This window comes from Trematomus bernacchii, unplaced genomic scaffold, assembly GCF_902827165.1.
Source record: "Trematomus bernacchii unplaced genomic scaffold, fTreBer1.1, whole genome shotgun sequence".
NCBI lineage: Eukaryota > Metazoa > Chordata > Actinopteri > Perciformes > Nototheniidae > Trematomus > Trematomus bernacchii.
In genome coordinates this window covers 10,967,242-10,991,768 of record NW_022987803.1, presented here as the reverse complement: position 1 = coordinate 10,991,768, position 24,527 = coordinate 10,967,242, and the positions used below count along the sequence as shown (strand labels likewise).

Below are 24,527 nucleotides of genomic sequence, written 5' to 3'. Positions count from 1 at the left end.
GCTTTCCCGAACCTGTGTCGAGAGCTGGAGTTAAATGAAATCTCAGATTTGCCTTCTTAATAGTTTGTTTGGGTCCCTCACTTCAGACGCAACAGTCGGGGTCCGTCTGTGTCAGTTCTTTGTTGTCAGATTGGTGTGTCCGGGCCTTTAGAGGAGAGCTTTAGAAAAGCAACAATGGCAACAACGGGTATTTAGCTTCTGCAAGCAAAACAAATAATAGATGTTGAGGACATCAGCTAGCACGCAAAGCACATCGGCTTCAAGGTTAAACTTCTCCCTTCACCAAGGCTGGAGCCACACGGGAACGGTAACGGTCGTATCCGCTACAGTTCTCCATCATATAGACGGTTCGGCCACACGAGGCCGACAGGGAAACGCAGATAACGATAACAGGTCACAAGGTGGGTAGATCTGGGGACGCAACGCTCTGGGGGGCCAAACGGCTCCGTGTCTACGCCCTATACGATCATTTTCTGATAACGATGAAGCAATAGCCCCGCCTCTCCCCACCTCTCCTGCTCAGAGATCAGCTGCTGGGCTGTCAGAAGAGGGGGAGGAAAAGAGAGGCTCCGTTTATTATTCTTATATTATTATATAGAGTCGTTATCAATTTGTTTTAAAGCTCAATAAATAACAAAGACGACCTCTGACCAGCACTTTTCTAATTTTGGACATGTTGACCGGCGAAAAAAAATTCAAACGGAAACTCTGCTGCACGGTCCCCTCGTCCCTTGGAAGAAGCGGAGAGATGGGTGTTTTTCATCTGCTGGTGGACTACCGGAGAGATTTACAGCAGGAGCACACGCTTGCCTCGGGGAGGGAGAAAAAGAACCAGAGCCCTGCCTCTCCCCACCTTTGCTGCTAAATCCACCACGGAGAATAAACAGAAGGGCAACCATGGCAACCATGCTAGGGAAGTCTTCTTCACTGCTTTTGGTGTATTTTGTGGCGGAAGTACAGCGCCACTTACAGGCCCGGCATATGTACTACAGCGTCTCCAGCGGGTCGAGCGGTCTCGTGTGGAAGGACACGTTTCTGGTGCCTATTGCGTGTGGACGGAGGACTTTTTGGATATCGAATTCGTGTGGCTCCAGCCTAAGTGTCTTAGGTCCATCGTCCTTGTAAACAGAAGAGGCAGAGAGATGAGAAAATCACGTTAATAGAATTGTCTGCAACGGTGCTTTGAGTTTCTTAAACGAAAAAGTGCCCCCTTGTTAACCCGTTTCCTTGTCAGTGCACGTCACAGGCTGTGTGCCCATTGTCCTTTTGTCCTGAGCAAAAATACAGGCCATCCTTTTATGCAGGAACTACTTCAGCCCTAGGTAAAAGGAAGCAAGGAGTGTTTATTATGCCTTTAAATATCCCATCAAGGTCTGGTGATAGATTGATATTGGCAATGGGAAGAGGAGTTGTCTGTTTACTGTGAGATACAAGGCAAGGGAGAGATGGGCCATGCACAGCAGTGTTCCAGTAGCATGAATAGAGCCGGGTGGCTGCTGCCTTGGGGCGCACTATTGAGTGGCGGGGATGGCACATTACGCAGCGCCTGCATCGTTAGTCTTTTATTCCACAAACAGCTGAGTAAGGACAATCTTTTCAACTTGCAGTGGAAGGACACTCATGAACCATGGCAACAAAACTACTGAAAAGGTCTATACTAAATTCAAAATTATAACACAACTCAAGTCTGACTATGACATTAACAAAAAAACTGAACAAAAAGTAGACATTAATATTTAGCTGACTGTCACAGAGAAAAAACAGCTGATCGAGATAGCAAAAACAGTCATGAGTGAGAAACCCGAGACGTTAATTATGAATGAAAGCAAGGCACTCCATATGAACCAGATCCTTGTGGTGATGCACTACAAATGAACCCAGGGCTGTGGCCTAGGTAATGGGCCTCAGGTTTTCTGCCCCCCCCAGGGAGAGAGTGACAGAGGAGAGGAGAGAGAGAAGGTCTGTGAGCAGGAAAACCATGACTAACCATGCAGGCTAATGGAAACCACATCCTTCTTCCTGTATTCTTGTGCATCAACAGCAGCGAGGTCTCCCACCTTTCTAGCCCTGACTGACCTGGCAGTGGCAGAGGCTGCCCCCATCCATCTAAACAGGCTTATCCGCGGCCACTGCTTTTAACACCTGATTCAGAAATAGTCTTCAAAAAGCTTTTTGCGTAACTTCCTCCACGGTTTCCAAATGGTGCATCCCATCACGGCCACCACTCTCCTGAATGTCTAAATGTCACGGGCAATTCTCAGCTCTAGGCAATGGGAAAAGAGGGCTGGAAGGAGTGGGGGAGAGGTGGCCCAGATAAAAGCCCCATAGAAGTGCAGATACCAAAACAGCCCCAGATAGGCTTTCCCCTGCAGGTAATGATCGAGGATAACTTTAACCTTCATGTGTCCTGACCTTTCACAGAAGAGGAAGGGAAAGCCAACGACCCCAAAATGACCTGGCTGCAGTGGGCAACAGTTTATTTATTCAGTATTGGCACAAAGGATTGTAAAGGGACTCTTAGCTTATCAATCATTGTAAGCCATTGTAATTTAATCATTTAGTTCATAATGGATAACCTTTGTAGCATGTCTCTTCTTTCTACGATCCAGTGAGACTAGCTTAAGGGAAACGTCCAAATGTCCCTTAAATGTGTATTTTTCGTGACAGAGGGTAAAAAAGCTGTACGATTCTCTCAATCTTTTGACACATGCTTTTAGCGGACCTAAAGTATTCTGTCCATTATAACAATATACTCATATAACTTCAGTCACCAGTGTGTGTGAGTTTCTATTGTGTTATATTTTAATATTCTGAATGATAAAGTACCGGATCGACGACAGGATGCCTCTCTCCCAGTAGAAGCACTGCGCTTTTATTATGATGTTGTGTCACATCTCCAGACATGACTGACTCTGTGATCAATTAGCCTAATAGCTGCCTTGCTGAGGTGCTCCAGGTGAGAACAGGCTGCAGATGTCACAAATTAATCACCTGAGTTAGCTTAATTAATTAAGCCTCTGGTGGAGCTGATAACGACTCTCCCAAGAGTTTTCTAAATTGGTGGTCCGCAACTGTGACATTTGGCTCTGGAGATAAAAAGAGCAGCTTAAAGTAACATGTACAGGCCTAGTGTTGGCTGTCACCTTTAAAAACAAGAATATAGGTCTGTGTGGATTACACATATATTAGCTGATTAAAGGGGCTTTTGGGGGATTTACCTTTCCTATATTGTTATACAGGTTTTTGAGCATATAAATGGTCCCAAAGTTCCCTCACCCACACACCCCCCCCCCCCCTTTTGAAACACCTCCATTGGACTTCTTTGTTTACTTCCGTAACATAATGACATCATTATGTAACACTCACACTTCTATTGGCTAGCGCTCCAACACATTGTTAGTGATAGGCCAAGGGGCTGGACATCTCTAAGTGGTTGACCAACCAGCACTAAAAGAGGTGCAGCAGCACAGTCAGTGCTGGAAAAATAATGATGAATAATTGTTGGAACATTAAAACATGTATTCATGTCACAATAGAAGCACACAATTCAAATATGAACCTGAAAATGAGCATAATAGGGCCCCTTTAACATAAGCATGTACTCTTATTTTACATTGTGTTTCACATTGTTAAGGATAATGAAATTGATTAATAAAGGTTTCATTGTTGCCAATATACCTAGACTTAAGTTCATATACAACTTTACAATAACAGGCCAAAGTTCATTAAATACATGTAGGTTTCTTCAGGTCCAATTTTTGTTGACCGTGTCAGAGATGTTGAATAAGCTCTGTGGCAAATACGGCTGTAGTTATTATTAACTCTGGTGTACTAACCCAGTATAAGACAGAACGTTGAATAATATGTTTTGACATTTAAAAAAAAAAAAAACGACTTGATCCATCCTGAATGTTACCGTCTTTCATCAAAGCTCCATTACTTTAACCTGGACTGAATTATGCTCGAGGAAAATCAAACACTTAATTTAGAATTGCCTATATAGCTGTTTTCCAGGCTTATTAGGACAAGATGAACTGAAGTGAGCTGCAGACTTCATCATGCCCACTCATACAGAAATAATGGTGGCAAACAGAGGCCCTCATCTCTCAAGAGAGGACCATCTCCCTGGGAGAAGGAACGGTTTACCCACACAGCAGGGGCTCAATGAGAAACACTCTCATGAGGGACAAGCACCCCCTTGTGTTGGACAGTTGTACTACACACACACACACACACACACACGCACATACGCACACAAATAAATATGTCAACTTTTGCCCAATATAAAAAGAACATTATTTATTATTAATAAATAATACTTTAGGTAACATCTTTGCCATAAAGTCAGTTGAAGCTGTGTCCAGTGGAGGAAGAAATGCTAGGATTTTATAAGTAAGTAAAATTAGTATTAGTAAATTGTTCAAATACTCCATTACAAGTCCTGCATTCAAAATCTTACTGTAATGTGTACATGAGTATTGACATCAAATTATGTTTACTATTCAGGACTAAAAGGAAAAGTGCTCATTTTGCATTAGGGACAATTTCAGAATAATAATGAAAAACCTATGAATCACTGTATGAGCTAATAATATGAATCTGCAAAGTAACAAGTAACTAAAGTTGTCAGATAAATATAGATAAGAGTAGAATATTTGCCTCCCTATTGTAGAGGAGTAAAATAATTAAGTGGCATTAAATAAAAAATACTCAGGTAAAGTACCTCAACATTGTGCATAAATAAAAAAGGCCTCAAATGTGATTTGAAAAGACAAGGAAATAGTTTTTCCAGTCAGAGCATATGTTACCACCCATGCCCACATTCGTATGTCTAATCTAGATTGTGTACTTTTCATTTCATTTTTATTTGTTCCGCTCATGGTACGCAAAACTCAATGTACAATAATTGCCAACAAAACATGTCTCTACAAAAACACCATTGAGCGAAAAGGAGCAGGGAGAAGAAAAAAATCTTATATGACGTGCCCCTTTCTAAAAAAAACAAAAATAAATATAAATAGATGGTCTGCCCTTCATAATATATATTTTTTTTTCACAGCCAAACATAACAGTATCTTAGGATACTTGACTTCATGATGACTGTTAAGGGCGCCACTTTTAGCCTAAATCATGTACCATTATTTTGTCCAGGTGGAGGCTCGAGGGCATTCTTCATATTACATGTAATACCCGCTTACCTGTGATTCACTCCCGTAAGAGCCTCATTAGTCTGCCCCCTGCCCATACCTGGCCCTCCATTCACCCTTAGGCACCTGCCGTCTACCACAGGTGGGCATGTAATTGCTCTGTGGCGTGGTCATGTTCTGAGTGGTTAGGAGAGAGCAGCCCCACTAATGAGGCAACTCACTGTGAGGCTTCTACGCTGCTGAGAAATATATGTATATGTGTATGTGTATGTGTATGTGTGTGTGTGTGTGTGTGTGTGTGTGTGTGTGTGTGTGTGTGTGTGTGTGTGTGTGTGTGTGGCACACATACATCTGGTATACAGTTGTAATACAACACAGCTGTTTGACGCTGTGTCAGAGACAGAAAACGAGTTGAGGAAGAGAGCCAACGTTTTGTGGGTGTGCTATTCAAACGGAGAGGTAAATGGCGCTGTTCAAAGTGATTTTTGTGTTTGTTTGAGCTTGGGGTGTAACTCTTCATAAAATAGATACACAATAAGTAAGAACAAATAATCATGTGTGCAATCGCTTTAAAATCAATTAAAGCCAGTTTGAATGCTGACCGCAACCCTTTGCTTCATACTCTCACTCTCTACTCTATTTAATAAACGGGGGAAATATCTAAAGTGGTTAAAGTGATATTTCACAATTTCACAAGCCAATGGTTTAGATAATGTCTCTACCGAAACAATATTTTACCAACATGTAGCTCTCTTTTTTTTTTTAAAGTCCTCTGCAGGCATGTTTTAAAGTAAAATACCCTGCTGTGATTCGTATTTTATTTAAAATGGCTTTCCCACCTAAAAAGAGTATAAAGAAACGCTTTTATCATTCAGGACAAAAGGCTTAAAGGCAGATCTACTCCACTCCATAATTAAGAAAATTCTGTATCTGGCCATGAGCCACAAACCAGTTATAGCAGTTGTTTCAGAATGATAAGTGTAGCGGCTTTTAATTGTTTGTGTGGTTTGTGAAGTTTTGGATAAGCTTTGAATACTCACTAGTGGTGCACTGTTTATCAGTGGCCTCGCCCTGAGTGCTGCTCCTGGCCTGCTCCTCTGCTCCAGCGTGGTGCCTTCTGGTTGCCACGGCGCCCATCAGCTCCGTCTGCTGAGCTGGCGTCTGGAGGTCTGCGGGGCCCACAGAGGATCAGTTACCGACAACAGACAATACTCTTTGTGTGTGCATTGTGAAATTGCGCGTGTGTGTGTATGTAACTGGGAAAACACTTCCGAAATATAGTGCTGGCAAGATAGAGTGCATGTGTGGATATGTATGAGTGTATAAACAACAAGAGGCTAGGAAGGTACTCTGACAGACCAATACAAATATGATCCTCCAGACAAATATGACCAAGGGGTTGTGATAGGGTCAGTCAGCGAAACGTGATGATAACGATAGCTCCATGTCCAGAAACTTCAACCCTGACATTAAGTGATATTTAAGTTTATCACAGATCCTTTCATCTTCTCACAGGGGAGAAAGTCCCGAGATGCACTGTGGGTTTTGAACCCTGCCGCAAATGGGCATCATAGCGTGTTGGGTTAACTGATAGCTTTATAGCAAAACCTTGACTGGAAGATGAAATATTTACGCTGCTGTATTCCTCCACTCAGGCAGTTGACTTTTGCTCCTGCAATATTCATTTAGCATCCTGTGCTTTTAGCTGCTAAAAGAGGAAATCAAAAGCAACAGGGTGGCTTCGGAAAATTGCTTCCCCTTTGATAAGTTTCTCGGTTGACACGGAAGAGCCGGGCCTCTGTGGCTTGAGTCAGAAGTCAATGGGCCCTCAGGGGGTAGGGCTGCGCTAATAGATAATGTTTTTAAAAGGGAAATCACTTCGTCTTGTGCAGTTCCCTCAATACTCGTTTGAGCTTTCAAAAAGATGTTATGTGCGTCTCATCTCATTGAAGGGATAATAAAAAAGATTAGCGGTGTCAATCGATTAGAACATTTGAATGCGTTAATCACGATAATAGCCTGTGATAAATCATGATTATTCACAAGTTTAAAATGCTAGTATTAAAGGGCCCATGTCATGCTTTTCCGGTTATTACCCGTCCCCTTGTGTGTTATGAAGGTTTTTATGCATGTAAACGGTGAGCAGAGTCAAAACCCTCAAAGTACACCCTGTAGCGAGTAAAACTCTAACACAGAAAATACCTCCCCAAAACGCCTCGTTGGAGATACGTCATTGTCCATTTGATTCTTCCATTTCGTTCCGGGTACGGCATGATGTCAAGCCGTACCCGGAACGAAATGGATCAATCCGTGGAGCCGTTACGTTAAGCCCCCGCTGATTGGTCCAAATTGACCAATCCACGGACTTCCTCACACACAGGCAGCTCTGCTGATTTCTCCTCCCTGGCTGCAGGCTGATAACAGACAGTTGGGATCGCGGCGAAATTCTCTCTGCAGACCCATTCTCACAGCGTTTATCAACCTTTTTCTTACTCAATATCAAGCCACACTTATTGTTTTTACTTCGGCTGTGACTTTGTGTGTGCTCAGGATGAGTTTGGCTGTGTTTCGCTATGTATCCTAAACAAGGAAACAACACCTCCACGGAGCTCAGCGCGATTCACAACGTCCCGACCAATCAGAGCACACTGGGCTCACAGGGAGGGTGGGGGCTGGAGCTATTGGAGCTACAACGAGCCGTTAAAGGCAGAGAGTGAAATTCAGTGAATACACGTAGTTTACAGAGATGCTGTATGCGAAACCAATGTGAGTTTGGAAAATTGCACAATATAAATCTATTCTAGTAGACCTCAACAATGGAATTATGATCGGTGGAAATGGCCATGACATGGGCCCTTTAACTTGTAATTTTGGGAGAGTTAAAACAAATATACATATGGGGTTATAATAAAGAAATGCATGATAAACAGTTAAGACAAATAAGAAGGTTTTTATTTTATTCTCACATCTTAGCTTCGTTTTCATGATTTCGGAATTTATTTGTAATTTTATTTTTTATTTGAGGGACATGTCGTAATGGCCAATTAATGAAAGGGTAAAACTAAAACTATTAATCAGTAACATTTCTTTCTGATTCGGCAGTCTCAGATAAGGGGGGCGGCAGTAGCTCAGTCTGTAGGGACTTGGGAAGCGAATAGGCACTGCTTCGAGTCCCTGTACAGACCAAACATTAAGTAGTATGGACTGATAGATAAAGATATGCCAGTTCACCTCATGGGCTCTATCAAGGGGTCCTTGAGCAAGGCCATAGGCCCCCAACTGACTCCTTGCTCTGACAACTCTACGTATTTGTGTGTGTATGGGTTCTGTTTGCTTTATTTCAACTGTAATTGTATAACGAAAAAGCAGTGAAAACTAAATTCTTCTTCTAAGCATTAACTGTGTGCTGAATCTTTCCAATGTGCCGGTGCTGTTGTTAATTAGTCAATTCCCACGTGGGCAAGTATAGCTTATACATGTGACTATACGATATATATGCCTCTATGCTCCATATCTGAAGAAAAACATGTGTGTTTCTACATTCGTAAACCTAATTTAGAGTAACTCTAAATCCACTCAGCAGTGCTCGGGGCTGTTTGGTGTGGAGAGACGCAAAGCACCATGCAGACAGCGAGCACAGAAGGTACTGTCTGGAACACTGGAGCCTCGGGCATCACATACTCTACACTAAAAACTGACTGCTCCATCAAGTAATACTGTGGTACAAAAAGACGGTCTCCATTCTATGAGATAATGTATCAAAGACTACACAAAAAGAAAGAGGGTGAAAGAGCAGGCTGGGGAAACACACATGGACTGGCTAGGGCTCATTATTCAAGTTATTTATTTAGATAAACAAACAATGCTTTTCAGTTCAGTGCCATTAGTATGCTATATTAGTCTGCTCTACCACCATCCCTACATAAAGAGGGCAGTGCAGAAAAAAAAGAAAGAATATTTATCAAGTAATTGCAATTATTAAAGTGTATGATTTTGCAAAGCTGTGCCTTTCATTAGAAGACAAGTACTACTCAAGGATTTGTTTGGGCATGCCCATTTCTTCATGTTTATCAGAATTAGAGTGTTTAATTTATCCTGGGGAAATGGGGTTCATTTAAAAATGTGTAAATAAAAAGATAAAATTAAACGAAAATATCTCTATAAACATAAGAACTTAAAGTAAAAATGTGCAAATTGAACAATTAAAAACAATAATATGTAAACATTATAATATTTGCATTGGTTTAAAAGTTATTAATGATGAAAAGTAGGTATAATTAGATAGAGGTGATCATGATAATGGAATTGCTCTTAACCTTTACAACAGTGTACGTATTTAGGTAGCGTGTTGCCATGTTTCTGCGATTCCTTACCTTTCTTCCTGCGCGCCTCTTTGATGTCTTCGCACATGCGGTCGAACTCTGGGTCCAGCTCGGCAGCAAATATAGCGTGAGCGGTGTCCTTTAAACTGCTTGCTCGGTGCCGGATCACCTTGTCTGAAAAAGGAAGAGACAACATAACATTAAGGTCACATGACACGAAACTGTGGTTTTCTGTGAGTACATGTGTTTTATAACACAGGATATTCAACCAGTAATTCTGACATTTTCATTTGTGCCCATAGTGGTACTATTCTCTGGGCTTGATTACGCCCAATCAAGCAGAACAATAAGTACATTTTTCTTACCATACGATGTTTAGAGTTTGGGACCAGGGAGGTTATGTTTTTGGTTTTGTTAGTTTGTCAGCAGAATTACAGAAAAATGACACCCAATTTCCATGAAATGTGGTGAAGGCTGTAGCATGAGGCCAAGAAAGGGCCCATTAAATGTTCGAAAAACAGGGAGGGAATACACGAACAACTTTCATTAAAATTGCAAGATGGGGCATTTTGCCTTGGCGGAGGTCTGCGCTCTAGGTCAGCAAATTGAATATCCAAGATAGGAACCTATATAAAGTGTAAAAAAGGAAATCACAATTTATCTCTACCAGAATTCAAGGCTTTAGACGAATCAGAACAAATTGCCCTTTTTCTCTTAGACATACTGAATATAGTCTTTGGGCTAAATTGGGTTAAATGTGAGTTCCTTTTTATGTCACCTTGTAGTTTTGCAGTTTGAGGTTGCATGTTCTCCACACCCCGTCATGTATGTAAATGGAAGGCTTAGACTTGATAGCAGCCCGCCCCTTTCCCCTGTATCTGTGAGAAAGGGGCTTGTAGCGTTTTCTCACAGGTTGAACAAAAAAAAAAAAAAGGATCGGGTTGGCTTTGGTAAAAAGTGTTAGCGGGCAGAAGTCAGAGATGTATGAGATTCTTGATACCACCACTTCAGCCAGTAAAGACAGAGGTGGGTGCATTCACACAGACATGCAAACTGAAATATATTTGAATGCGTACTCATTCTTTTCACACTCCTTACACCTTCATAACTCTTATGCCTCTTTTCCCTTAGATGTAGCAAAGCATCATTAAAATCCTCCTTCTTACCCGCTCCTGCATCTATGGAGGGAAAATAGAGACGCTGCTGAAGACGCAGGCTAAAAAGGCGCTGTAAACAGGCAGTCTCTCATTACGGCAGGCAGAGGGGGAACAGTTCAGGCAGAGTGGCAGAGGGGTCACAATCTGCCAGCTTCCTTTGTCTAATTGGAAGAAGGCTGCCTAATTGCAGTGGAGGCAATTTGTGTGTGCGTGTGTTTTTCTACTGACAGTTTGTGTACGTGCATTGAGGGAGAACATGCCTGTCAGAGGAAGAGGAGTCAAAGGCCAGGTAGGATGGCGAGAGCTCATCAGAACCCTTATGGGCCCTGCCTAACCTCAAAACCTCCAACAGATAGGAAGGAACAAAGCTGTTGCTTACGCTTCTTTCATAGTAAAAACGTTGTTATCACCATTTCCCCTGAAGCAACAAAGTATTCATGACACCGAGTCACATCGCGGAGCACGGAGATATCAGCCTTTCAACATAACCAAGTAATTATTTAGCAAGGTGAGGAGGTATGAGACAAGGAACATGATTGCACGGGGAGGACGGCACGATGAAGATAGCAGGGAGTACAAGGAGAAACCGACCACTGAGGGATAATGAGCTTTTTTCCCAGCACTTTTTCTGAGCTGGCGCAGAACTTTACGAGCAGCGTAATTGTGCCGGGCCATATTCCCTGGGCCAAGCACTTGGGGGGGGGGGGGGAGGATTTGTTAGTCTTTTTTTATTAAACTGCCTAATTGCATTTTTTTTTTTCTTTAGTGGGTTATTTGTAGACCCTGCATTCCAACAAATGACCCTCGCCTGCAAAGACAGAGATATGATTTATTCATTTGGGCAGACAAAGAATTGCTTCCCATTGGTGCGAGGTGCAAGACTATATCCTGGAGAGTGCAGCAAGCCGCTAAACACACAAAGCCACATTTTAAATGGTCCTCTCAATTGGATAGTATGAAGTAAGGCCAACTGCATGTGGTTTTTAATTACAAGAACATCTTTTTCTTTTGGGATTTGACTCTGGCATAAAAAAAGGTTTGTCCAACAAATGCTCTTCACAACATCTTTGGACAATTTTTACACAAAAATGCATGTCTCTTAACATGGGCATTTCCCCGCCATGCAAGATAGTTCTCCTTTAAACAGCAAATCTAAATCATATGTATGAGTAAGTGATTGCAAGGTGTGTGTGCACATGTGTTCTAGCACTCATTATGAAGGCCATATTTAGCTTTGGGGAAAAGGTGCTGAGACAAGAAGGAGGATGATGTAAGAATTGGTTCAAACTGCAAGACAATTACATGTTCATGCATATGCAGCCTTTCTCATCCACGGAGCATGAATTACACGGTGGGAATGTATTTTCAGCGGGGGCTGTATGCACTTTATTTCATTAGAATTTTCATGTAAAAAAAAAAAGAAAGAAAAAACATCTCGAGCTTCTGTAATTGTGCTGCCTGGAAGCTCTCTAGTCATTAAATATTAAATGTAATTACTTTTTATTCACACAATGACAGCCAAATGGAACACAACAGTAACTACAGAGACGCATGGTCATACTTATTTGGGTAGTTAAATGCCAAGGGACTGTCATACGCCATCGCATGAATAAAAGAACTTTCATTTGGGAAAAAGAAGTGTGACAGGTTGATTTTAGATTACTACTAATTACAGTTTAAGGGATAATTTTGCGATTCAAATCCAAATTCTAAAACATTTGGGTGAATTCACTGTTTTTTCATGTTTCAAATGTAGAGATTGTGTTCATGCAAGAAGGCACATGGTTGATGGTAGTGCAAGCATTTACATATTTTGCATTTCATGTGTACATGTTCTGAGTGTATTCATGTACATGCCAGTGTAATTGTTCCTCCTCACCTCCAGGATCCTTGTCAGGGTTGTATTCTAAAGCATTACTGCAGATGAGGTCGATGTCTCCCAGGAAGTCCTTCACCCTCAGGTACTGGTGGGTGTCAATCTTGGTCATGATGGTGGATAGATCCATGGGCTGCCGAATCACCTCCATGTAATCAGACACCTAACGGACAAAGTACATTTTATTAATAGTCAACTGTGAGTGGGGTACCAGGGCGTGGGGCAGTTCCTCTTTACCTCATCGATGTCAACTGGCTTGCTGAAGATGTTAAAACGTTTGTCGGTGGCCAGGCGCTTGGTCACGTCCCTGAGAAAGAGCCTGAGCTCACGCAGTGTGTTCTCCTCCTGCTCAGCAAGGCGGCGCTGTTCCTCTGTTGACAGGACTCTGGGCCCCGGAGCCTCAGCCGCTGGCAGAACCTCTTCAGACCTCCCTGTCAGAGGAGAAACAGAAACAGTTTGAGGCAAAAACAGAGACGTTTTATAACTAAATAATGTCTTCACACCCCTTCAATCCATGAACAAGCCTGATAAATCTCAAACCAAGAGCGATCGCCTATAGCAACCAAAGACTTCAACTACACGAAAAATTGCTACACTAACTATGCAAATCAAATATAAAAACACACATATGCCCACTGGTTGGAAGACATCAACAGACGGTGTTGACTCAAACCTGATCCTTGACTATTCCCTTTTATTATCATTGCCAACACAGACTTAAAAGTTATTCAGCCCAGGGGGGAAAAAACACGTTTTAAGATTTTCGCAGCTGCAAAAAAATAACAGAACAATGCTCCTTCCCAAACACAGGTTTTGAAATACACTAAGGAAAAGCCTCTGGCCAATGACAGAGTGATGATGCAAGGCAAGCAGATCTCCTCTCCTCCTCTCCCAAGGCGCCAGTCCTCGCCCAAGGCATCTGCCGACATCGTTAAGAAGGCTCCGCAGCACCGTGCGCCGCTTCGCTCACCAGCAGCCATCCAAACCCTGATTCTAATTATGGCTAATAGCAGCCGGCCCCTCATTTCAATTCCTCGCCCCGCTTTTCTGCCGGTCTCTCTGCTGGAAGCGGGACTGCAGTCTTAGTCAGGCAGGAACCCCTGAAGAGCAGCGGGTGAGTAAAGCGGGGGACCCCTGCCTTGCATCAATGAGCAAACTGAGGATGAACAGCGAGCACAATTTCCATTTGAAAGCCTTGGTGGACAGTTCTCTCATATTGAACCAGATCCCGGGGATGGGGGACTAGTGAGTACTGGGGCAATGGCAGGTCGCATTTGGGGGGGGTTGGAAGAAGGTTGCTTATTTTGATGTGGGTGGGGGATGGTGATATCCAGGAAAAAACTGGATTCTAGGGCTGCACAATTTATTAGCATTTCTTTTTACTGAAATTGCGATATTTTGTTATGATATAAGAGGGATTGATCATTTTGAAACATTATCCACATTATCATTAAAATATAGATTTATGTTCATGTTGTGATGTTTTAAGATCTGTACCGAACAAGGATTTTTGTCTGTAGAAAACCGGGACTTTTAATATATTATGTCATTGCAAAATACTGTGCTTACTGAGTTAGCTACTGCAGTGATTTTAATATTTTAAAAAAGGATTTGTGCAGCCCTACAGGTTTCACCCCGGCCAATTATATACTTACTCCCTCATCTTACATCTGTATATCTGTGTCCTCCTAAAACTAAATTGAACAGATTCTCAACATGAAATCATTTAACTGCAATGTGCCATATGTGTGATTGGTTATCCACACACATAATGTTGCAAATGAAATAACATCTGCTCCTTTACCTTTCCCTGAATCAAATGCAGACAACACTGCCCTCTAGTTCCGACAGCAGAGATGAGTCATAGCTGTATACTCCTGTAAGTGTATGTCAACGTGATTACAGACGGTACCTTGATTCTTGAGGCGTGGTGGAGGCCTGGCTGCTTGCTCCAGCAGCAGGTCAGAGAAGAAGCTCCTCCTGTCCTCTTCTTCCGGAGGGCACAGCGTCACTACCTCCCCGTAAGACCTCTGGAAAATACTCCTCACCTGGAAGAAAATAAATGAGAAGGTTGATAAGAATGATGTCGCCACCACCATATCAGTTTGTCTGTTAGAAAAAAAACAGGTAGTGTGCTGGTAAACGTTTCACGGGAAGTGTCCCTATTAAACCTAATTTGTAAACAAACCAAAAAATGGCTGACAATTAAACTTCTGTCGTAATATAACAAAGGCCATAACACTTAACATTCACTAAGGAGGCGTGTGGCGCACTGGGTTGTGCGTTGGTGTTCGGATCAGGGGGTCACAGGTTCAAACCCCACTGCAGTCAGCATGTCGTTGTGTCCCTGAGACACTTCACCCCAAATTGCTCCTGTGGTGATTGTCCACAGTATTGAGTATGTAAGTCGCTTTGGATAAAAGCGTCTAACATGTAATGTAACTATGAAAAAATATTTGTATTCTTTTGTTTCTTAATTTGAGCTCCCTGTAAAAAAATAACTTAAATTCTGAGAATGCTATATTTTATTTCGCTTTCATTTAATTTACCCACCGGATTTAACTGATTACTCCAATTTGTTTTGTCACCTAATAGGCAGTGTGAAGCTGATTGTGCCTGTTTTTATCAGCCACTACATTAAGCAGAAGTGCGACTGAGCACAGCAGAAACTCTGCATACTGATTAGAAGTTCACAACTTCACGAACAGATGAAATATTTGATTTTCACATTACTAAAGTGGTGAGAAGAAAATAGAGTTTCAGTCATTTCTAGACCAGATAATACCTGATCAAAGCAAATCCTCCAAACTTCCTCAAAGATGCATCTCTTTTAAGATGTAAGGATGTGATCACCGTGTGATTTGTTTTCAGCTTTCAGGCATTTGATATGGACTGAACAAAAGGAAAAATATCTTAGTGTTTTAGTACATCCAGTTCCTGCACAAAAGAGCCAAAAACTGCTAATAAAATGGAATGAAACACTATCATTGCAACTGGCATTTTTTAACTATGCGTATATGAAGTTAATCTCCACAAGTATGCCTGATTTAGTAGTGGGTCCAACACGATAGCGACATAATTACACATATGGATGGCATCTTGAGACACAGCGGGTTGTGTTTTTGCGGCTATTATTATTATTATTATTAAGCTTCCGATTCTTGAACCGCGTTTATGAGGAACTTAGCATGGGTAAAGAGGTTGGGGAAATGTGCACAGACATCAGGACTGGCAAAAATAGGTTCTGCAGCAAATTGGTTTAATCTTGCCAACGCACCTCCTATGAAAATGCAATTTTTGAACATAAACCAAACTCGCACCTTAAGTCTGATTGATCTGACATTATGCACACATATTCAGCAAACAGCATCAGGGGAGGGTCAGACATGTGTCCATAAGAATAGACAAAGATCAGTAGGGCTGTACCCGAATATCCGAATATTTGTTCGTTGGAGTACTATTCGGGTTTCAATTTCGTTATTCGGATATTCTTTTTTTAAATGTTTTTATTTATTGAAAACTCCAATATCAACATAAGAGCTTGTGCCTCTTCGGGGGGGGCTAACACTTAAAGGGGACCTATCATGCAAAATGCACTTTTGTACGTCTTTTATACATGAATATGTGTCCCCGGTGTTCCAGGAAACTCACCAAGTGTCAGAAAACACAACCTTCTCTCTTTTCCTCCATACCCAAATCTCTAAAAACGGGGCTGCAACGGATCTGATACAGACTGATCCAGATTTGAACATTTCTCTGACGTCAGGACGGAGGAGCTGACCTATCAGGGGAATGAGAGGTTGCCGTGGCATGGTAACAGCATGGTAACACGACGCTCGTAACTCGGCCCCCTCCTTTGCAGGGGGGCGTGGTCAGCTGCAGCGCATGCAAAGACAGGGTGGAGAGCAAAATAGAGCAAAATGAGGCATGGCTAAAATGCATGATCTGTTTGGTATTTTGAAAAAGAAAACGTATAAATATACCTTATATAGGTATGGCCCTACAATATATTATTCAAATATAGCATGATAGGTCCACTTTAACCATAAACGTTATTGTTTACTTTCTCCGTCTTTATATGTAGATATTACTTTTTCTCCGCTAATCTCCGTCACGTTGTTTCCATAGCAACAACAACTTTCTGTCAACAGCGCTAACTCTCCTTCAAAATAAAAGCATGTCCATACAAAATATGAAGCCACACCAAATTACACTTAAGACATATATACAACTGCAACGAAAGTAACAAACACAATGCAATATCCTTTTCAATTTCAAAGAACACAAATTGGGTTATATACATTAACAAATAACTATAAAAACAACAATACTGTAGAATAACAAAATGAATGCCGTGAATAAACCGAAATACACGTGTTGAAGCGGTTCGCTGCTGATTACTACGCACCCCCCGCGTGGGCCGAATATTCGAATATTCGCTGCTGATTACTACCGAATATCTGGAGCCCGAAAAATGGTATTCGGGACAGCCCTAAAGATCAGTCAAAAACATGGCGGCCAGTCTCCAAAACAGGCGCATTCACACATTTGTCTTCAGGGTTGTCCAGCAAAAAAGCTTTAATCCATTTGCTGTGATGCAACATGATGAAGGTAAATAGGTGCATTAGCTAGTCTCATACATGCAACACTTCTGGAAGATTACTTCGCTGTATCCCATTTGTTTACCTACATATCTATGTGATGAAAGATCAAAAACTTCCCGCCCTAAGTCATAAAATCCTGTCTGAGTATAAAAAATCTCTGTGCAGTGTTTTGGCATCTGATGAGCTGGATTTGGTGGCATGCTCACAGGCACCTGGGACAACACGCTGCTTTCACACAGGGCTGTATTGAGACTGAATCCCTGCTAGTTGATCATTCCAGAAACAAAATCACACTCATCCTCAGGGATAAGACAGCAGCTATATGCTTCTGCTAGTCCCAACCCTTTCCCAACATATTGAGGCTTGTCAACAACATTGTGTCTGACCCCAAACATGTCCTGAACAGCCAATGTGTCATTTCAATCAAATCGGATAAACAGGATTATACAATTTAAAAAGGTTAGACTGAAGCAATCTTTTGTGCAGTCATCAAATCAAATACACAGTTAAATCCCATGTTAAGTGTAGGTTTAAGGGTCTTGAATACAATGCCATGTCTTTCTACAATGCCATGTCTTTTTAACACAATGCAACACAAACATTTCCCAAATCGGGATCAATAAAGTACTTCTTATCTTGAACCTATTGTCTTTAGTGATTATAATGTTATGTTCAATTGAAGTTCCTTTGTTTCTTGTCCTAAACATTTGTCCTTGTTGATGTTGCAAATGGAGCTGCTGTGACTCAATAAATATTTCAGACTTGATCTGACAATAAAGTATCGTATCCTATTTCTAGCAGTCTTAAGATAGTTTAGCAGGCACTGCTTTCCAATTGACGTCATCCTTTGACACGAAAGAAACAACCTCAAAATATGTTGATAAATCTACTTTTGTGACCAGTTTTGACCCAATCAACTAGCTGAACTACACTGTATGATGATTTCAACCACATTTGTCAAGTCTGTTTCACGCATAGGTGATGTCTGTAAAGAAAACCTTAAGCTGGCTACACACCAACCCGATTTTGGGAGTCAGAGGCCGTCAGAGGCAGTCGGGCATTCGCGGCGCCCTACTCAGGTTGGTGTGTCCCGCACCGTCGTCTCTTTACGGCACCTTTTCACACCTCCCGCGGGAGGTCAGAGAAAGTCGGCCCTAGCAATCACTCTGATTGGCTGTTCACACTACCGCTGCCTGCTGGTAAGGACAGTTATTGCCTCTCGTCGACTGAAGTATTTGCGGTGTGTTCGTAGGCGGGCGGCGTAGGCGGGCGGCGTAGCCGACGCAGGCGACGTAGCTGACGTAAAAGTCGGGACCCTCCGTTCGAGTTCACTACTATGGGAGCGCCTTCGGTACGCGTTCTTTGGTCTCAGGTGGGTGTGTAGCGGCCTTTACTTTACTAAAGAGATGATCAATAACACATATGACTGGTAACTATATGGTCTAAAACATTAGCTAGGGGAGTTTACTAGGTATTCACAAGCAAATGATAAAGCAACAGAATTATCCCGCAACTGTATGGCCAGCCACTAGTTATAAATTATTAAAGAATGACAATAAAGTATTGGCAGACAAATACATGAGCCTCTTTCCAGCTACTTTAACTTCTGCTGTGCATCTATACAGGGGCTACAGGGGGCTTCAGAGATCCCAGTTCAATTCTGCGCTGGAGCCTAAGGCCTCCCCCGACGGGAAGCCCTGTTGCTGACTAAGCACCTACTTTCCACTTTATATCTCCCCCCCATCTGTCTCTCACATCGATCCTCTACCTTATCCCCGACATGTTTGTTTTCTCTTTCGCTCTGCATTGCCTTCGGTTCTCTTTCTTTCTCTATGACTCTCTCTCTGGATTTTGTATTCTCTCCTCAGCAGAGAGGAAAGAAAAGGAGAAATGAGGAAAAAACTAGAAAGACAGTAGGGGAGCTGGAGAGAGCCAAAGTGTATGTAGCACACAGCAGGTAATGATTTGCAGTATTTTTCATCATGATAAAGTCTGCAGGAGTGTTGACACCGGGTGGCTGAGCAGAAAGGTGTTAATAGATGTTTAAAAAGGAGCGGGGGGGGGGGGGGGGGGGGGGGGGGGGGGGGGGGGGGGGGTGGGGGTAGAGGAGAGAGACGATGCTTCAAAGGAAAGTGGGGATGTCGGGCTGGGTAGAGCAACTCTAAAACTAAAGTGGACACCTGTTCTGCTAGCATGATCAAATCCTAACTGTAGAAACAGACTTAAAACATTCCTGTCAGACTGCAGAACTTTGCTCTGCTATCTCAAGAAGAAAGTCAATCCCTATACCACAGCAGGTATAAAATAGATAGGAATACAACACAGCTTGAGTAAATGACTCAAATAATTTGCACACAAAAAAAGCTATTGCCGAGACACCTTTCTAAATCAGAATGTGATGCACTATATCAAAAAAAGGGCTTTATAAATGCATTCCATTTACAATCCAAAAGATGGTACGTTAATGCTTGCAGAAACTCCAAAGGGTGATACAACGATACAAAGAAGTAAAGTAAACATCATTGCAGGGAAGTGTTGATAATGAGATCCAGACAGAATTGTAAACACTAAAGTTCAGATAGGGATAATCCAGTCAGGGTAAGATAGTGCATTAGATAGAAAGGGGGAATGGTGCAGAGTCAGCAGTAATGCAGAGGCTATACAGGTCTGTCGGGGTGAAGGGGGGGGGGCGACTGAGGCTGAAGGCAAAGCACTCTATTCACCGCTCCTTTACATTGAAACCCTCATCTAGTGTCATGAGCTCTGGGTAGTGACTGAAATAATGAGCATCTGGATGTTAGTGGCCAAGAGGAGCTCAAGAGTTGAACCACTGCTCCTCCAAATTGAATGGAGCTAGTTGAGGAGTTTGATTCAGATGCATCACAGTGGCATCTGAATCCTGTGGAGGTGTTCCAGCACAGCACTCATCCAAGAGGCGGTGGCTAGAGATAAGGACATGTGGACTAGGCTTGGCAAGGCTGTTGCCACTGCGACCCAAACTCTAACTCAATCATTTATATCCACTGAGGAATAATGAACACTGATGTTTAAGTGCATTGGCTAAGAGTTGCTTTTGCAGAAACACAAGCGCTGGTATACTTATAAAATAAAAATCGGAATTTAGAAAGTCCGATGTTTCAATTATTCGTGAAGACAAAAGTGGTACAATGTCACACCATTGATTGTAGTGGGAACTAGAGAAGAGACTCAGCATTTGTTTTCGATCCGCTGCAATTTGTGAACTAATAAAGGGGACATCATCATTTCTGTCATGGGTCCTATGTGTATTTTAAAGCCTGAGCACATTGAATATTTAGATGCACTGGAATTCAGGAGGAGTGTAGGGTCCCATCAGATTCTTCCCATCTGCCAGCCAGTGTTGCAAAGCTGTTATTTCACGTTTGCACTATACTTCAGGACACACTTTAAAAATGTATGGTTGTGCAACATACATTTGAGATGTCCTGTGCTGCATTGAAACATAATCAAGGTTTGAAGCCTTAGAAACATGTCATCTGCAGTGTGCCTGAAAACATGTTAACCGTGCTCTCAGCAAAATAGAACTCAACTATAATAAAAGTGAGGTGTGACGTTTTGAAAATGATTAACCCTGAAACCCTTCAAATGCAAGCCATTTTTAATTGTGTCGCATTATCTAACAAAAGCAAAATACATAGCTGTTGTTTCGTGCTGTGTCTTTATCTCAGCATTAGAACTAGATGAATGAAGCATCAATACACAGGTCCTGTCCTTATAGCAAATCCTTTGGTAGCAAGCAGGTCATTTGTGCCATTACCATATCAAACATCCCACAATGTGTTTCAACGTTTAAAGTAAAAAACTGATACGACAATATATCTCACACTAACTGCAGTAACTTCACACTTACAATCACATGTTCAAGCTATTTCCCTCGGTCCTCCACAGAGGAGGAAGTGAGTGTAAGCAGAGTGAACGGCTGTTAAGGGACGGAGGGAGGCTATGTAGTCGGACCTAGGCTTGTAGTGTCAGTTTTGGCTGGGGAGGGATGCTGCGTGTTCCCCGCTGTGGTTTGGAGCTGAGACAGCAGCTGTCACTGTGTTCTCCGTGCCAGGGAGTGAAACAACACACACATAGCCAAATCACTCAAAGCACCATAGACTGTCAATGCCAAGAAAGACAAAAATCCTCAAAACTTGATGAAAGAAGCTTCTGGGCCACTTTAGAGACATGAGATGAGCAATATCATTTAATAAAACAAACAGTCCAATTAATAGAAAACACAACTGCTTAACACAAACACAGCCACAGCAAGTTCCACCCATTCTGCAAATCATACTCTGTGGACAACCTGGGGGCCTGCTTCAGTGGGAGCAAATACTACATATGTTTTAGGGCTGCACAATATGAAAAAGAAAAAAGGTATTGCAATTATTTTTGACTGATATTGTAATATGGTTCACCATATCAGAGGGAACAGTCATGTTTGAAACATACATTATTCACATTACAATTGTAAGGTATATAAAAATGGTCATAATGTGATTTTTATCTGTATCAATCTAGGATCTTGTTTATGTCTGTAGTGTTTGTTGGCCGGGATATCACTACAGCGCCACAACACTTCATTCAGAAATATATATTTTTTAATGTTTGCCTTACGATTTCCATATTGCATTAGTGAATATTACAATTAAAGGTAGGGTAGGTAAGTTTGAGAAACCGGCTCGAGATACACTTTTTGTTATATTCCATGGAATGCTCTTAACATCCCGATAGCAATGAATATCTTGCAAAAAAAGTGCTTTGACAAAAAATCCATAAAAAAATGTCATCTGTGGAAGCCGTAATACTGTAAAAAGTACGACCAATCATTTTAGCCGGCCCGGCTAAAATAACTGGATGGCCTACCTGCCTGTCAGCCTTCCATCTGTGCACAAACTTATCTCGTGCCCTCATTGGTCATGTGCGCGTTCGTGTGTGTTGGAGGAGGGGCTCTATAAGGAAGTGGCAGATTTTCTCCGGTTGTGTATTTTCAAATTCTAGCGATCTCGAGCCGGTTTCTCAAACTTACCTACCCTACCTTTAAGATTACATTTGTATTAATTGTGAAGCCCTGATATGTTCCCTTACAGACATACAGAAAGATGTTACACCAGCATCACATAGAAAACCACCATCAGCAGTTTTGTGAGTTTCTATGTCCGTCTTCAACATAGCTTGTTTGTGAATCCTTATTTTAATAGTTAGAATCATTTGAAAACACAACTATTTTCAGATGTGTACTCTTCTTGTTTTACTGGTTACCATCATATATAGTATAGTTATAAGAAACATTCATCAAAGTTATTCTATTGTTTATAGTAGATGTAACACCATTGGTTTAGTCTATTTGGAGCATTTTTGGTAATTGGAAGCTTCAGCATAACAGATTTACGAGTTGCCGTCAAAATAACCAGACTCACTTTTATTGCCATATCAAAACTAGTAAATAAGTATGGATTTTAGGAAGCATAACAAGGCACAAGGGTTTGGCAACAATGTTCATCTTTGTTGACAGTTTATGCTGCACATTTGTCTTTGCTAGTGTAGAAAGGAGCCAGACCGGGGCAGAGTTTGTGGCACAGGTACATGGTTTGCTTTAAACTAAATTCAAATGAGAAAAGGTCTGGATCTTCTTACAATGTAACTGCACAAAAGAAAGAAAAAGAACTGATTTACAAGTGCAATGATGCGATCCAACTTCAAACTTTCAGCACAAGACAATGAAATGGGGAAAGAGAGCCAACATAGCCTAAGGACAGTCTTGATATCCTCATGCTGGCTCCACATTGACTTGAGCACACCATTGAGCTTCCCAATCTTCCACACTGCATGGCTATGTGTGCAATCACCACAGTGGTAATTGCCAATCCTACATGGATTCATCCAGTCACCTAGTATGTAATGAACAGCAATCAGCCATGTGACACAGAGGCTGACGGGGTCTGTGGGGTGAGATTCATTCCATGTTCATACTTAACACAGCATGTTAGTCAACAAGTTAAGTGAATTGAAAATACTTAAAGAATGTAAGAAAGGCAGAAACTACCAATCACACAAGAGGAAGGAAAGTAAAAACACTCATACGCGCACACACGCTCACACACGCACCCACACACACAGAAAAAACATGCATAGTCTGCACAGGCATATCGACATGTTGTGTGTGTCCTGGGGTGATGACATGAGGCTGCCAACCCCCGGACCTAATTAAAGCTCTTTTCTTGCCCGACAAGAGAGGACCCTCTTCCTTATTTCAGTCTCTTTTTCCCCCCTTTCCAATTTTCTCTATTTCTCCTTCCCCCAACCAAAACCGTCCCTTACAGGCTAACCCACAACGGGTGGTCTGACTCTGCTGTGGCTATTCAGAAAGAGAATAATAAATCCAAGAGGAAGGGATGAAGGGGCAGGGGATGGGATCCCCATGGTGAAAACGGGCAGTGGGATAAATGACAAGAAAAGAGAGATGGAGTAGAAAAAACTCTGTGGGAGCAGATGACCTTGACTGTGACACCATGTGTGTGTCTGCACTAGTGCTCCTGAGTATGAGAGGCACAGAGAAGCCTCATGCTTTAGCCTCCGATACCATATATAAAAAGACATCAAGGTAACGCTCTCCTCTCTCATATACTGGAAGCAATTCCATCAACAGCAATGTGTAATCACAAAAAACATGGTGCAAGCCTCGAGGTAAATCTGAAAATGTCAGCACAGACGTGTGTGTACATGGTGTGCCTACCTCGTCTGACAGCTGTGAGTAGTGAGTCTCAGCTGTGGCGAGGATGAGGACGGGGCTGAAGGAGGGCACATCATGCAGCAGGGTGAGGAAGGTGCTCTTCACAGTGTCACTCACTGTCTCCCACCACTCTGAGATGTGCGGCATGAAGACCACGCTGGGCACGCTCCGCCGGGCCTCCCGGAAAACCTGCAATGCACACACACATATGTCAAACACACGTTGGGCCTGATGCAGCAACATTTTCTTGAATATTTCTGAAATGTTATTTCATTTTTTGGACTGTGAGTGTTTCTGGACTGTGTAATCAAAAGGGTTTTTTCTTATTTTGACAAGAATTATCTTGACTACTCGTACATTTTTATCAGCAAAAAGCAGAAAACTTTTGTGAATCCCAGAAATAAATGGGTTCAAACAAAACAGAGTATAATTATAGAGAGGAACAAAAATATAAAGTAAATGTGTAATTATATCGCTTCCTGCAATAAGCCAATTGTAGCTTCAATCTAACCCAATTAAAAAAAGGTGTGATAAATCCTAAAAGCCAGTAAGTTGCTTACTCCTTTCAGATTTCAACCACCTGTGCAGCAGATGGCCTTGGGTGGATGTGTGTGTATGTGTGTGTATGTGTGTGGATGTGTGTGGATGTGTGTGTATGTGTGTG

General features: G+C 42.0%; 1 protein-coding gene across 3 annotated transcripts in view; it reads right to left on the bottom strand.

The window, feature by feature from the left end:
• Positions 1-24,527, bottom strand: part of atad2b (ATPase family AAA domain containing 2B) — a 79,039-nt gene that overhangs the window by 42,256 nt on the left and 12,256 nt on the right. For 2 of the 3 annotated variants that reach the window (XM_034150458.1, XM_034150460.1), the window contains 6 exons: positions 23,867-24,052; positions 14,415-14,550; positions 12,740-12,933; positions 12,506-12,665; positions 9,521-9,643; positions 6,188-6,316 (listed from right to left, as the gene is read on the bottom strand). In XM_034150458.1, coding sequence (XP_034006349.1) covers positions 6,188-6,316; positions 9,521-9,643; positions 12,506-12,665; positions 12,740-12,933; positions 14,415-14,550; positions 23,867-24,052 — 928 coding nt within the window. The remainder of the gene's footprint in view (positions 1-6,187; positions 6,317-9,520; positions 9,644-12,505; positions 12,666-12,739; positions 12,934-14,414; positions 14,551-23,866; positions 24,053-24,527) is intronic. The other variant, XM_034150459.1, reaches the window with a different exon arrangement.